This window comes from Glycine max, chromosome 19 (genome assembly GCF_000004515.6).
Source record: "Glycine max cultivar Williams 82 chromosome 19, Glycine_max_v4.0, whole genome shotgun sequence".
Taxonomy (NCBI): Eukaryota; Viridiplantae; Streptophyta; class Magnoliopsida; order Fabales; family Fabaceae; genus Glycine; species Glycine max.
Window position 1 is genome coordinate 4,334,229 of NC_038255.2, and position 14,267 is coordinate 4,348,495.

At 29.5% G+C, this 14,267-nt stretch overlaps 1 protein-coding gene across 1 annotated transcript; it reads right to left on the bottom strand.

Moving 5' to 3' along the window:
- Nucleotides 1-7,992: 7,992 nt before the first annotated feature.
- LOC100803287 (alpha-1,4-glucan-protein synthase [UDP-forming] 2-like) lies at nucleotides 7,993-11,072 on the bottom strand. Its single transcript, NM_001254489.3, has 4 exons — nucleotides 10,689-11,072; nucleotides 9,408-9,658; nucleotides 9,125-9,293; nucleotides 7,993-8,610 (listed from the first exon to the last, which is right to left on the bottom strand). The coding sequence occupies exons 1-4, from the start codon at nucleotides 11,010-11,012 to the stop codon at nucleotides 8,281-8,283; spliced, it is 1,074 nt and encodes a 357-aa protein (NP_001241418.1). The 5' UTR covers nucleotides 11,013-11,072; the 3' UTR covers nucleotides 7,993-8,280.
- Nucleotides 11,073-14,267: the final 3,195 nt, after the last annotated feature.

Genomic DNA, 14,267 nt, shown 5'->3' on the forward strand with positions numbered 1-14,267 from the left:
ACCGATGTTAAGTAAAACGCGGTCGCATATCTGTATATAAAGTATTATTCTTAACATCGGTTTTCCGAAAAAACCGATGTAACATCATTAGTTAACATCGGTTTTTTGGAAAACCGATGTTAAGAATAATACTTTATTTACAAATATGCCACCGCGTTTAACTTAACATCGGTTTTGTAAAAAACCGATGTTAATAAGCCGATGTTAAAACTACTTTTTGTAATAGTGTGTGTAGAGCACTGACAAATTCGTCTCAAAAGATAAAAATTCAACAACAAATTTATCCATCCGTTAACTTTGGTCCATTATTGTTAATGAAAGGACTTACGTGACACAGAGGAAGGAACGAAAATGTCACAAAAATGATTGTCAATATAATTGTTTAATAGATTGAACCAAAATGTAAGTTTTCATTGGACCAAAATGTCAGTAGGTTTCCATTAAACTAATTTGTCACACCCCAAATTTCATTTCATTTAAGGATAAAATATAATTTAATATTCATCTCTTACCCATTTGTGATTGGAAAATTTGTAATGATTGGTACATTATTACAATGTTTATCTTGGTATACTAGTAGAATATTTATTTTGAAAATTTTTTATTGTGACCGCATTAGGTAGTGACAAAATCAAATTGAGTCTCATTTCTTGTAAGGATTAACTTAATAATTAAGCATTTTTGTTTTAGTCTCATATTTTGGATAATGTATTATCACATTAGAAATTTAAGAACAAATGACATATTATGTTTATTAATAAATATTATGTTTATTATTACGTTTGTTCTAACATATGTTTGCTTTCCTATTTTTTTAAGTATTCATTGTAATATTATGCTGATAAAAGGGGGAAAAATGAAGATTAAATTATATTTTACCTTTAAATAAAATGAAATTTGAGATCTGACAAATTAGTCAAATGAAAATTTATTGACAGTTTGGTCTAATAAAACTTACTAATATTTAAGTTTAAGCTATTCAGCATTGATGCTGACAAATATTTCTGTGACATTTTCATTCCTCTATGTCACATAGTCTCTTGTGACATTTTCGTTCCTCTGTGTCACATAGTTTCTTTCATTAATGGTAATATATAAAAATTAACAAATGAATGGATTTATTATACATTTTTACTTTGGGAAACTAAATTTTGAATTTTAATCTTTTGGAGATAAATTTATCCGTATTCTTACACATTCAAAAATAAAAATGATCATTTATCCTTAAAAAAAAATATCTCACACCGACGACACTGCTGTTAAAAGTAACTGTTCAATAGTGCATGTCAGCAAGACATAAAACAAACTTGTGTTGTGTCTCCTCCCCAGCCTCAAAAAATTCACCAACAGGGTCGCAGAGGAGTAAAACAACAGCAACTCACGAAATAGTGGTACATGCAGTGCGTATCTATGGTCCCAAAAACTATGGACAAAAAATAATACGGATTTCACCACATACAGACACCTAAGGGGCACAAATCCCAACGTGACAATAAATTTTCCATTGCTAAACTGAATCACAGAGTCTTTGTACAGGACACAAGTGATTACGAACTTTGAATTGTATCTATCCAATGGAACAAAACATACAGCTAGGTAATGTCATGCGGTACAAATTTTTACATTAAAACCAATGTCACAACCTTCCAATTCACCTACAAGACTTGGCTACGTGTCTGTTGCAGCTACACTATAATAAATGTTTGCTTAGTCATGTTAAAGCAAAGAAGATTAAAGCTGAGTTTGTTTAAGTTTATTTTTTTAATAAAATAGGTAATTTTATATTTTTTATGTGTTTATTTAAATTATTTTTGATAAAAAAATAGTTTCTTTTTCTTATTTTGAGAAAAAAAATCTTATCTACTTATTAAATAAATATTTTTTAAAAAGCATTTATTTAATAATTTTAAGTTTAAACAAATTGGTGCTCATTAAATGTTTGAGAAACTGTTTGGGTGGTCAAAAGGACGTTTGTCCATTTGATTGGCATGAGGACACACGTCACCACACAATAAATTTGAACTCAAACATATTATTGATAGTAAATTTTGCATTTTTTCCGTCAACAAGCAATTCATAGAAATTTGGGGAAAAAGACAATTCTTTTCTTAGAGTTCTATATCTTCTCAATAGGTCATTTATCATGGATCAATGTGTTAAATTTTTAATATTTAGGATCTAAAATATAAGATTATAAGTATAATCGACCAAATTAATAATACGTATTAAATAAAAGAAAATGTAATAAAAAGAAGAAAGAAACATTGAAAGAAGGTGTTATAAGATGAAGGAGATATCCAAAGGAAAAAATGTTATTGAAAAAGTTTATTTTACTGAAGAAAAATGAAATGATTGAGAACATTACATTAATGAGTGTCACATAAACTTAGGATATAAAAGTGTTTAGAAGTCTCAATTCTTATTATAGAATACAAGTTTTAATCATCGTATAAATTATAACTACCCGTAATCATTACAAATTTTCCTTAAATCTTCATGTCGATTTCGATTTTTACCATTGATGTTTGATCTTCATCTTTTGATAATTAAAATATTAAAAGATCAATTTTCGATACAATAAAAAAAATGATGGTGTTAACGCATATCCAGAGTTGATGCAATTCTAATTGTATTTTATTATTAAGAGTTTTTGGTTTATAACTTCTAAGGTATAAGAATGTTGTAATGGGTTATAGTAAAATTGATGAAATGCCAAAGTTCACTTGCTAGTAATCAAACAACTACAACAATATCAATATCAAAAGCCTTATCTCGCGGTAACCAAACAACGAATAACAAAAAATTTTGACATTACAACATTTATTCTACCAAAATACCAGATATGAATGAGTTGATTGATATATTTCTTGCAAATTTTCGCTCCTCAAGTAGATTTATGATTCCAATTTCTCTGCAGTTCTTAAAACTAGTTGTAATTTTTCATATATTAGTTGAATAAATATTCAATATACTGACATAGCGCCCAGTTTTTACATTGTTGTCTAATCATAAATAATAATATGGATAAGTTTATTAACTTTATGATAATTATCTTCAAAGTCACATTAATATTCATACTGATATTGATTTTTTGATTGATTGGCAGAAAGAGTTTTTCCACACTGACCGCATATAAAAATTAAACTCCAATTGGATTTGTGAATGAATATCATGCAGGTTTTCACGATACCAAAAAGGTTACTTAATGAGCATGGATTGAATCAAGTCAAAAGAACAAGATTAAGTAAATCTAAGATAAGAACTTAGTAAATTTGTTTAAAGAATCTCAATTTGATTGCTTTAGTTTGGCCTCAACATCTTTAATATCAAACATTCTTTTATCAAAGGCTAAATCAGTTCAAAAAGATATTTTTGAACTGGTAATCGATTACCAAACTGTGTGAATATATTTTTTTACTAACGGCACAAAATTGTTTGAATTTTGATCTATGTAATCGATTATCAGAATCCTGTAATCGATTACCAATAAAGAGATTTAAAAAAACCCTTTGAAAAGTCATGAATCTTCATAAATATAATCGTGTAATCGATTACCAGAATCCTATAATCAATTACTAATGAGAAAATTTCAAAAAAGATTTTTGAACACATCTCTTCAAACCATTTTGAAAAGGCACAATGAGCCTATATATATGTGTGTCTGACTTCGAAAAGTAAAGAGAGATTTGAAAAAGAGAACTTAATTGTCAAATGCTCTCTAAATAACTATTGGCCAAATACTTGCAAATCAATTGAGTATTCTTGTAAGATCTTCAATTTGTATTATCATTTCTAAAAGAGAGAAATTCTTTTGTACATTCTAAAAATATTGTTGTGATCAAGAGATTGTTTGTCTTTTGACTTGTGAGAATCCTGAACACAATGGAGAGGAATCCCATGGTGTGTTCAGAAATTGTAAAGAGTTTACAAAGATAGTGAAAAATCTCAAGTAGGTTGCTTGAGGATTGGACGTAGGCACGGGAAGTGGCCGAACCAGGATAAAACGAGTTTGTAATTCTCTCTTCCCTTATCTCAGTTATTTTATTGTAGTTTACTCTATCTTGCGCATTTAAAAAATATTATTAAATTGATTGTTTCTTTTTCTGCATTCTAAGTCTATCATATATCATTTAAAAGGGGGCTAAAATTTGTTACTGGGAAAATTTTAAAACTTAATTCACCTCCCTCTCAAGTTATTGAGGTCACTTGTCCAACAAGTGGTATCAAAGCAGGATTCTTGTCTAAATTTTAAAAACTTCAAGAATAATTATGATCTCATCTAACTTTCCATTTCCTGAGGAAAATTCTATTAATAGGTCTCTTATTTTCAATGGTGATGATTATCACTATTGGAAAACCCATATGCAGATCTTTATAGAAGCCATAGATTTAAATATATGGAAAGCCATTGAAATTGGTCCCTTCATTCCTACAATGATAGTGAGAAATATAACTATAAAAAAACCTAGAGAACAATGGGATGAAGATGAAAGAAAAAGAGTTCAATATAATTTAAAAGCCAAGAATATAATTACTTATGCATTAGGCATGTATGAGTATTTTAGAGTTTCAAATTGTAAAAATGCAAAAGAAATGTGGGATACATTACAAGTTACACATGAAGGCACAACTGATGTTAAGAGATCTAGATTAAACACTTTCACACATGAATATGAACTGTTTAGAATGAATCAAAATGAGACCATACAAGATATGCAAAAGAGATTTACACATATAGCTAATCATCTTGCATCATTAGGAAAAATATTTCCTAATGATGATCTCATTAACAAAGTGTTGAGATGTTTAAGCAGGCAATGGCAACCAAAAGTAACAGCAATTGCAAAATCAAAAGATCTCACCAACATGTCTCTTGCCACTCTCTTTGGGAAACTTCAAGAACATGAAATGGAAATTATGAGACTCTATCAACATGAAGAGAATGGCAAAAAGAAGAAAGGAATTTCACTCAAAGCCTCATCTTCTTCTATTCATGAGGAAAATGACAAAGAAGACTTAAATGAAAAGAACTTAGAAGAAGATGATGATTTCAGTCTCTTTGTAAAGAGATTCAATAAATTCCTGAGAAACAAAGGAAATCAAAGGAGATCAAACTTCAATCCAAAGAAGAAAGGAGAAGATTCCTCTTTAGTTCCAAAATGCTATGAATGTGATCAACCTAGGTGCCTGAGATTTGATTGTCCTATCTTTAAAAGAATAATGGAAAAATCCGACAAGAAAACTTTCAAAGATAAGAAAGAAAAGAAATCATATATCACTTGAGAAGATAATGACATGGATTCATCAAGTGATTCAAAAAATAAAATCATAAATCTAAGCCTCATGGACAAAGACCATGAAAGCAAAGAAGAGGTAACATCTTCTAACTATGATTTATCTATTTCTTTTGATGAACTCCAAGATGCATTCAATGATTTGCATAAAGAATCTATCAAACTTGCCAAATTAGATTCATATTCTAAGAAAATCATTTCAAGTTTAGAAAAGGAAATTTTGAAATTAAATGTAGAGTTAGAAAATCTTAAATTTGAAGTTAAAACATTAAGATTAGTAGATAAAAACCAATCTTCTACAAAATGCTTAATACAAGAAAACAATAAAGCATCTCATTCATGTGAATGTTGTGATAAATTTAAAGAAGAAATTTTAGATTTAAAAATTGCTTTTGCCAAATTTACTCTTGGTAAAAATAATTTACATATTATATTAGGCAAACAAAGATGTGTTTTTGATAAAGCTAGATTAGGATATAATCCTGAAAATCAACGAAAGATGTATAAAAATTTCTTTGCCTCCACTCAAAAGATTAGTTCTCCCTTCTTAACATGCTTTTACTATGGTAAGAAAGGTCATAGTGAATCAACATGTTATATTAGAAAGAATGGTAGTAGCATTGATAAAATGGTATGGGTTCCAAAAGGATCCTTAATCAAAACTGACATTCAAGGACCCAAGAAAATTTAGGTACCAAAACCAGAATATGATTATATGAATGAAGGACTCCTTGAAGTAAAGTTGGTACATTGATAGCGGTTGCTCCAAACACATGACGGGAGATGCATCAAAGTTTATTCATATTTTTCCCAAAAATAGTGGGCATGTGACCTATGGAGACAACAACAAAGGTAAAATTCTTGGAGTTGGAAAAATAAGTACGAATTCTTCTAACTCCATAGAAAATGTTTTACTTGTTGATGGTCTTAAACATAGTTTATTAAATGTTCGTCAATTATGTGATAAAGGCTTTTTGGTATCTTTTGATTCTCATAATTGCTTTTGATGAGACTAACTCTTTTAGGCCAAGAAATGGTACTGCTCTATTAATTTATTATAAATTGTTGAATGTTTTTCTTCTCTCTGCTCATGATTTGTTTTTGATGTTGACAAAGAAAGAGAGATAGATAAAAGATAAGATAGTAAAGGGAATTATCTATTTTTTTGAGACAGTTTTTTATATATGAAATCTTCAACTGTTTCGTATAAGCAATCATTATAAAATTAAGGGGGAGTGAACGACACAAATAGATATTCTTTTTACTCCTTACCTAAAGATGATTGTCATCATCAAAAAGGAAGAGAATGTGAATGAATATCATGCAGGTTTTGATGATACCAAAGTATTACCTAAATATGGTTGTCATTATAAAAAAGGGGGAGAATGTGAATGAATATCATGCATGTTTTGATGATGCCAAATTATTACCTAAAAATGGTTGTCATCATCAAAATAGGAGAGAATGCGAATGAATATCATGCAGGTTTTGATGATGCCAAAAAGGTTACTTGATGAGCATGGATTGAATCAAGTCAAAAGAACAAGATCAAGTAAATCTAAGATAAGAACTTAGTAAATTTGTTTAAAGAATCTCAATTTGATTGCTTTAGTTTGGCCTCAACATCTATAGTATCAAACACTCTTTTATCAAAGGCTAAATCATTTCAAAAAGATATTTTTGAACTGGTAGTCGATTACTAGACTGTGTGATCGATTACCAGAGAGTTTGCAAAGATATTTTTAACTAACGTCACAAAACTGTTTGAATTTTGATCTGTGTAATCGATTACTAAAATCTTGTAATTGATTACCAGTGAAGAGATTTAAAAAAAACCTTTGAAAAGTCATGACTCTTCAAAAATATAACTGAGTAATCGATTACCAAAATCCTGTAATTGATTACCAGTGAGAAAATTTCAGAAAAACTTTTTGAAAAGACACATATTTTCAAATCATTTTGAAAAAGCACAATAAGCCTATATGTATATGTGTCTGACTTCGAAAAGTAAAGAGATTTTAAAAAGATAACTTAATTGTCAAATGCTCTCTAAACAACTATTGGTCAAACACTTGCAAATCAATTGAGTATTCTTCTAAGATCTTCAGTTTGTATTATCATCTTTAAAAGAGAGAAATTCTCCTGTACATTCTAAAAACATTGTTGTGATCAAGAGATTGTTCGTCTCATGACTTGTGAAAATTCTGAATACAAGGGAGAGGAATCCAAGGTGTGTTCAAAAGTTGTAAAGAGTTTACAAAGATAGTGAAAAATCTCAAGTGGGTTGCATAAGGACTGAACGTAGACATGAAAAGTGGTCGAACCTGGATAAAACGAGTTTGCAATTCTCTCTTCCCTTATCTCGGTTATTTTATTGTAGTTTACTCTGTCTTGAGCATTTAAAAGAACATTATTAAATTGATTGTTTCTTCTTCTTCTTCTGCATTCTGAGCCTACCATATATCATTTAAAAGGGGGTTAAAATCTGTTACTGAGAAAATTTTAAAAATTAATTCACCCCCCCTTAAGTTATTGAGGTCACTTGTCCAACAGGATTTGTTTTTTCTTCTCAAAAGATGGAGACCATTATTATAAATTTTGGTGTTTATAAATTTACACTAGCATATGATGAAAAGGAAATGATTTGAGAGGCAGAAACATTACGAAAGAAAAACCAAACATTCTGAACACACCAGTTCGAAAATTTGATCACTATTAATCTATAATGAGCCATACATTAATATTCTTCATGTAACACTTGCTTCACATGAAACTCAGTGCTTGCAAGTGATATGGTCCTCCAGTTAGGTCTAATAAGGGACAAAAATCACAAGAAAACAATGACCTAGACCATTGTACTTTATTCTTTCTAAGCTCAAAGCATGAAGGTTAAAAAAAAATAGAATTACAGCTAACAATGCTGCAAACCACTTGTATATAAATAGTTCCACTTTTTCTAGCTCAGTGGTTGTTAACAAAGGTTGGTTTATGCTTTGTCATTAGCCTTAGATGCTCCTTCAGGGTTTAGCTCATCCCAAGCTTCAATCCAAGTGACCATGGCATCGGCGAGCTTGTCGAAGTAAGGATCTATCTTTGATAGCTTTTCCTTGACTTGCTTGGAGAGCTCAATGTAGCACTTTTGAACAGTGGTGCATTCTTTTGGAAGAACAACATTCTGGAAGAATGGAATAATGTCTTCCTGCCAGAATATGCCTTTGTACTCTTTCCTGAGGTTAACAAATGGGTTACTGGCCTTGCTGTGATAGATATAGGGCAGACCAGTCTTGACTCCTAGCCCCAAATGATCAGTGATCACCTGAAGCATGATCATGAAAATGTCTCAATTGTTTTTTTTTCTATAAAATTCATATAACTATTAAGGGTTTGAAAAAATTTATTTACAACTTGTTTGGACTTATCTCATGACATAATCACTTGTGCAAACTTGTCTAGAATAACATATATGGAAACAAACTTATTTCCATTTTGATTATAAAAGCAACTTATGCATAAGTAGTCACATAACAAGTACTGATTCAATAAGTGTCTGGTTAGCTTATTATAAACACAACTTATGCACAAGTACTTACATAACATATATGAAAAAATATCTAATTTCTGCTTTGATTATAAACACAACTTATGCATCTATAAGTACTTACATAACAAGTACTGATTCAATAAGAAGAAATGATCGCTTAATTTTACCAAGTTTCTAAGAGAACTTACAGGAAAACGATTATCAATCCAAATTTAAGCATTGTCCAATATTAACTGTTTCTATAAGATTGTGTTGATGTTATAGTGAAAAATAAAACAAAGAAGTGGACCTTGCAGCACCATCCAGCCCACATGTCATCATAGCGTCCGATTGGTTGACCATCTCCCATAAGACCAAAGTACATGGCTGGTCCAATGAGATCACGATCGAATGCCAAGTTCATTCCACACATGGGGAATAAAGTGCCCTTTGGTATGCTCAGAACAGCATCCACATACCTTATACACAAAGGCAATGGTCACAATCAAATTTGTATAGGCCTATAACTTATAATTTTTGTTAGCTAGAAGGTTCATAAAGAGTGTTAATATGTTATGTTATATAGTGCATACCTAGTGTTCCTCTCAAGAGGCTTCACAAGCTGTGTAGGAGCATCATAGTCTGGGATGTTGAGCCAAAGTCCATGAGAAATAGCAGTTGGCACACCTTCACGAAGACTGAAAGGGTATCCACGAACATAATCTGCACCTTCTCTGAAGGGGTCATAAAGGGTATTGAAGAACAAGGGAGTGGATGGACACAAAAGATTTTTAATATGCTGCTCAAGTGCATTGATCGCTTTTCCTGATGGATCATTGGCAACCTAAGTCACAAAATAAAAATGATTAAACATTGAATCATATGATTAAAAAAAAAAAAAACAGAAGTAGCAGCAAGAGTTATATACTAATGAAAAATTATATAGTATAGACATGTGATTATAAAATCATTAGATAAATCCTATGCCCACAGCAGATATATGGCTGCAGGGAACCTCTGAATTCCACAAGTTGCAGATGATTCTATCTACATTATTTTATTTACAATGTATTAGAAATATATCCAACACTGCTGACACGTGAATAAAATAGATAAAAGACAAAATTAAAAACACTACCGAATACGGACAAATGTAAAAGCTTTGCAGTAAAATTTACACCCTAACAGACAGACATGTAAATAGGAAACCATTCTTAAAACTTCTAAATCTCATGGTACAGAGGAGCAAAATAATATCTTTCTAACAAACCAAACACTTTGAAGAAGATTACTATGACATTAACCATAAAAACATGGATTTAACTCATGCAATGGCCAAAAAAACTAAAAAACAGAACCAGCACCAGTTACACATTGAAACCAATTGGAGAATAACAATGACCCAGCAGAATAACAGGATCCAAAATCTACAAGGCACAGGATAGAATCTGCAACCAATGTCATTACATGGAGGCATGCAATTAAGCACTCAATTAAAAGAAATCACATCAAGATCTCACCGAACATTGAACAAATAAACAAAATACAAAACATCAATGCAGTTTCTTAGGTGTTTTTGTATTGTTTTTTTTTTTATCAAAATTTGAGTTTCACTTCGGTAATTTACGCTGACATTTAATGTAGGCTTTTATTATGAGAATTATCGAGGTGAAACTCTGATTCTGATAATTCTAATTGGAGAAAAAAAAAATACTAAAATCACTTTTATTATGAGAGTTATCGAGGTAAAACTCTAATTCTGATAATTCTGATTGCAGAATGACACTAAAAAACACTTAAAAGAATTGCATGTAAGTTTTGTCCATTAACAAAATTGAGTTCCCCCAAGAAAGGCAAAAAAAGAAAAAACTCACAAAGCAGTCATCATCAATGGTGTAGATGTACTTCTTCTTGGACACCATGTAGCCAAAACAGCGGCACGCGGAGTCCTTGAAGGAGATGCAAGAGGCCCTTGGACCCAAAAGCTTGTTGATGTCATTGCGGTTGTAGAGCTCATAGTCAAAGCCAGGAGGAACCTTGATGGTTTTGGTGGGGTCACCATCTTGAACAATGATCAAATGGTAAGGCTGAAAGAATGGCCTCCACATCTCAAGAAAGTCAAGGTTCCTTATGGTTGGAATCACAATGTCAAGCTCATCTTTCAGTGGAGGTGGTGGTGCCACAGAAGCATCAGCCATTGCAACAACTACAACAAAGTTAAGGTTTCAAAGAGAGAAAAAGAGAGAGGGTGTGTGTGTGTGTGAAGAAGAGAAGAGAAAGAGTGAGGCTTTTGAAGGGAAAGAGAGGGAGTTTGTATAGGAGTATTGAGGGTGATCGAGACAGTAGGGAGTAACACGTGCAGTGCCTAAGATATCGGCACTAGTTTTGGGGTGTAAACTTTAAAGGGTTGATGTGTCTGAATGTTTAAGGAATTTAAGGTAACATTGACTTCTTCAAAAGGTGTTGTTGCCCGCAAGATGTGGTAAGTTTTGTGGATGGGAGAGAGAGAGCAACATCAATGCTGCACCAGGAAACTGAAAACAAAGAACAAGATTCACGTTCATGTTGTATTTGTATCGGTTAGAGTTGTGTTTTGGTTGTGATTTATCATGAATGTGCGTAAGCGTAACTGTGTGTATATAATAATAAGGAAGGGGCATTTTTTTAAGGTGAGTTTCATTCGTTAAAAAATAAGAGATTCAAAGTATAAAATCATTGGTTGAATGTTTGATTTAAAAAAATAATTGAGAGACACTATAAAATAAAGAATGATGAATTGAACAAATATCGAAACTTATAATTTACTGAAATTTCATACAACTTTATGTGTTTGATAAAAGTAAAAATATAATATTATAGATATTTTTTTATTTTTCATTATCTAACACTTTTTTTCTTTTTTTATATGGGCTTTTTCTTCTAAACATCCCCCAAACGTCATAGCCGTCATAATATATGATAAATTATTATTAGCTTACTTATGTATTTTTTTAATTTATTTTAAATTTTTTTTTAATTTATAATATGATACTTATAAGATATAGTTAATAATATATCAATATAATTTATAAATTGTAAATTTTTTATAACAAGCTCTAAAATATATCATAATATTAATAAAGTATGATAATAAATTTTGTTAAATAATAAAATAATTTAAAAAGTTTTAAAATCTTATTTTATATCTTTTTTTAGTACAAATCAAACATTACACAATATGAATCAATTATTTATCCAATATTATTCTATCAATCTTGTCTTTTTAGCAAAATAAATGCCTGAATCATTCTCATTATGATTAAAAATTAGTTACATATCTTTTAAAGTTAAAGCTGCAAATGAGCGTTGAGAAAAACTGAAAATCATCAAATTCTTAATTCGCTTGGTTTATATGTAGGGAAAAAATGTTTAGGCTGTTTTTGAGGATGAAACTGCCAATGGATGCAACTTATGAATTTTGTATTTACATGCCTATTAATTACATGGTTAAAATGTATTTGGTTTGTTATTTTCTCAAATTTACTATTTTAGTTTTTTATTTTTTAATTAAGACATTTGATTTTTATGCTTTAGAAAGTTTGTGATTTTAATCTCTTATTTTTTAATTAAGACTTTCTGTTCCTCACTTTTCAAAAATTTATAATTTTAATCATTGTGATTAATTTCAAACGTTGATTTATGTAATATCTAAACATTGATTTATGTACATGGTCAAGTTTGAAATTAATAAAGAGGACTAAAATCGTAGATTTTTTAAAAGTGGTAGATAAAATGATTTAACTTAAAAATAAGAGACTAAAATCATGGATTTTTTTTTAAAAAAATATGAGACAAAATGTCTCATTAAAAAATAGGAGACTAAAATTGTGAATTAGAAAAAAGAGGGGACAAAAATTACATTTTAGCCTAATTACGTTAAATGAAAAAAAAAATATGGAGGATGAAACTTCAATTTAGTTCCAATGGTTTGTTATTTTAAGATACCATTATTTAGTTTTTTTTTCTTTACCATTGGAAGAGATTTACGCGTAATGTTGGATTCTTGAAAAAAATTAAGCTTTGTTTGCTGTAATTTAAGTAACACTTAGCTTTTTGAATTCTTTATCTCCTCTGTCCCTCATAATGTATATAATTTTAAATAATCCTTAAATTGTAAGAAAATATTTTTTTAATCATAAGCAATTGGTGCTTATATTGCTTATAGAAGCCGTCAAAGTTTAATTTTAAACAATTCAACAAGATAAGTAGATCTTCTTCAATGCTAAAAATAACTAAGCAATTGTATCTTAAAATAAAAAACTTGTTAAGCAACGAATATTGGAAATAATTTGAGCAACAATTGCTTATAATTAAAAAAATATTTTCTTACCTCGATTAAAATAATTAGACTTCAATGTTAGTTGAAACAAAACTAAGTGTAAATAAAAAAGTATAAAAGTGTGGGTTATTTAAGGATACCTTAAAATTACATGGTTAGAACACAATGTGTATGAAGTTGCTTAAATATATTATGGCATTATGAAGACTAAGTAAAAAACGATAAAAAAAAAATCAATGAATTACTTAAATTATACAAATTGAAGATGTTCTAAGCTAAAAAAAAAATAATTAAAAACTTGAGTATAAGCTAAAAAAATAATTAAAAACTTGAGTAAAAGTTTTGATCTTTGAATTTATTATTTGGTAAAAGCCAACAAGCACTCTTCAAACACTAATTAAAAAAATATGAGAAATATATCTATTGTGACGGCCAGTGCATTTGCAATGTAAATTACTAAATTTCAATAATAAAAAAATTGTTTATGTTTCTGAACTCATCATCACAATGTAATTGGTTCAAGTGATTTATTTTATTAGATTAGTTACCATATTACTGACGCGGACCCATTTGAAGCGGCTCCAAATCTAGTTGAATTTGTATAAAAGGGCACGTAAACTAGTAATAATTATGATGTTGGTAAGAATTTTAGGTATGTCTGTTTTCTATTTTTTGAAAATCATTTTTATTTTAAAAATAAAACAAATAAAGTTCGTTTGGCAATAGTAATTTTTGAAATTTAGTTTTAGCAATAATATTTTTTTTGTTTTAAAAAAAACAAAAAAATCTTCAAATTATTTTAATTTTTTATTTTTTACCTTCATATTTCCGTTTCTTATATTCTTTTTTACATTATCTTATTTTCTTTCCTAACCCCTATTACTTAAAAATATTTTTTAAATTATTTTATAAAATACTTTTCAAAAACTAAACTAAAAAAAAAAACAAAATCAAATACAGTACATCTTTAATCAGATTCAAGTTTCGAGTATTTTCATGCAGAGAGAATTGCGGAAGATCAAATTGGAAAGCGTATGAGATTAGCAACATCACCTTCTTAAACTTCAAAATATCAGGATCTTCATAAATTTGGTTACAAGTGAATGGGGAACTTCCTTTTCAAGAAAAATAAATA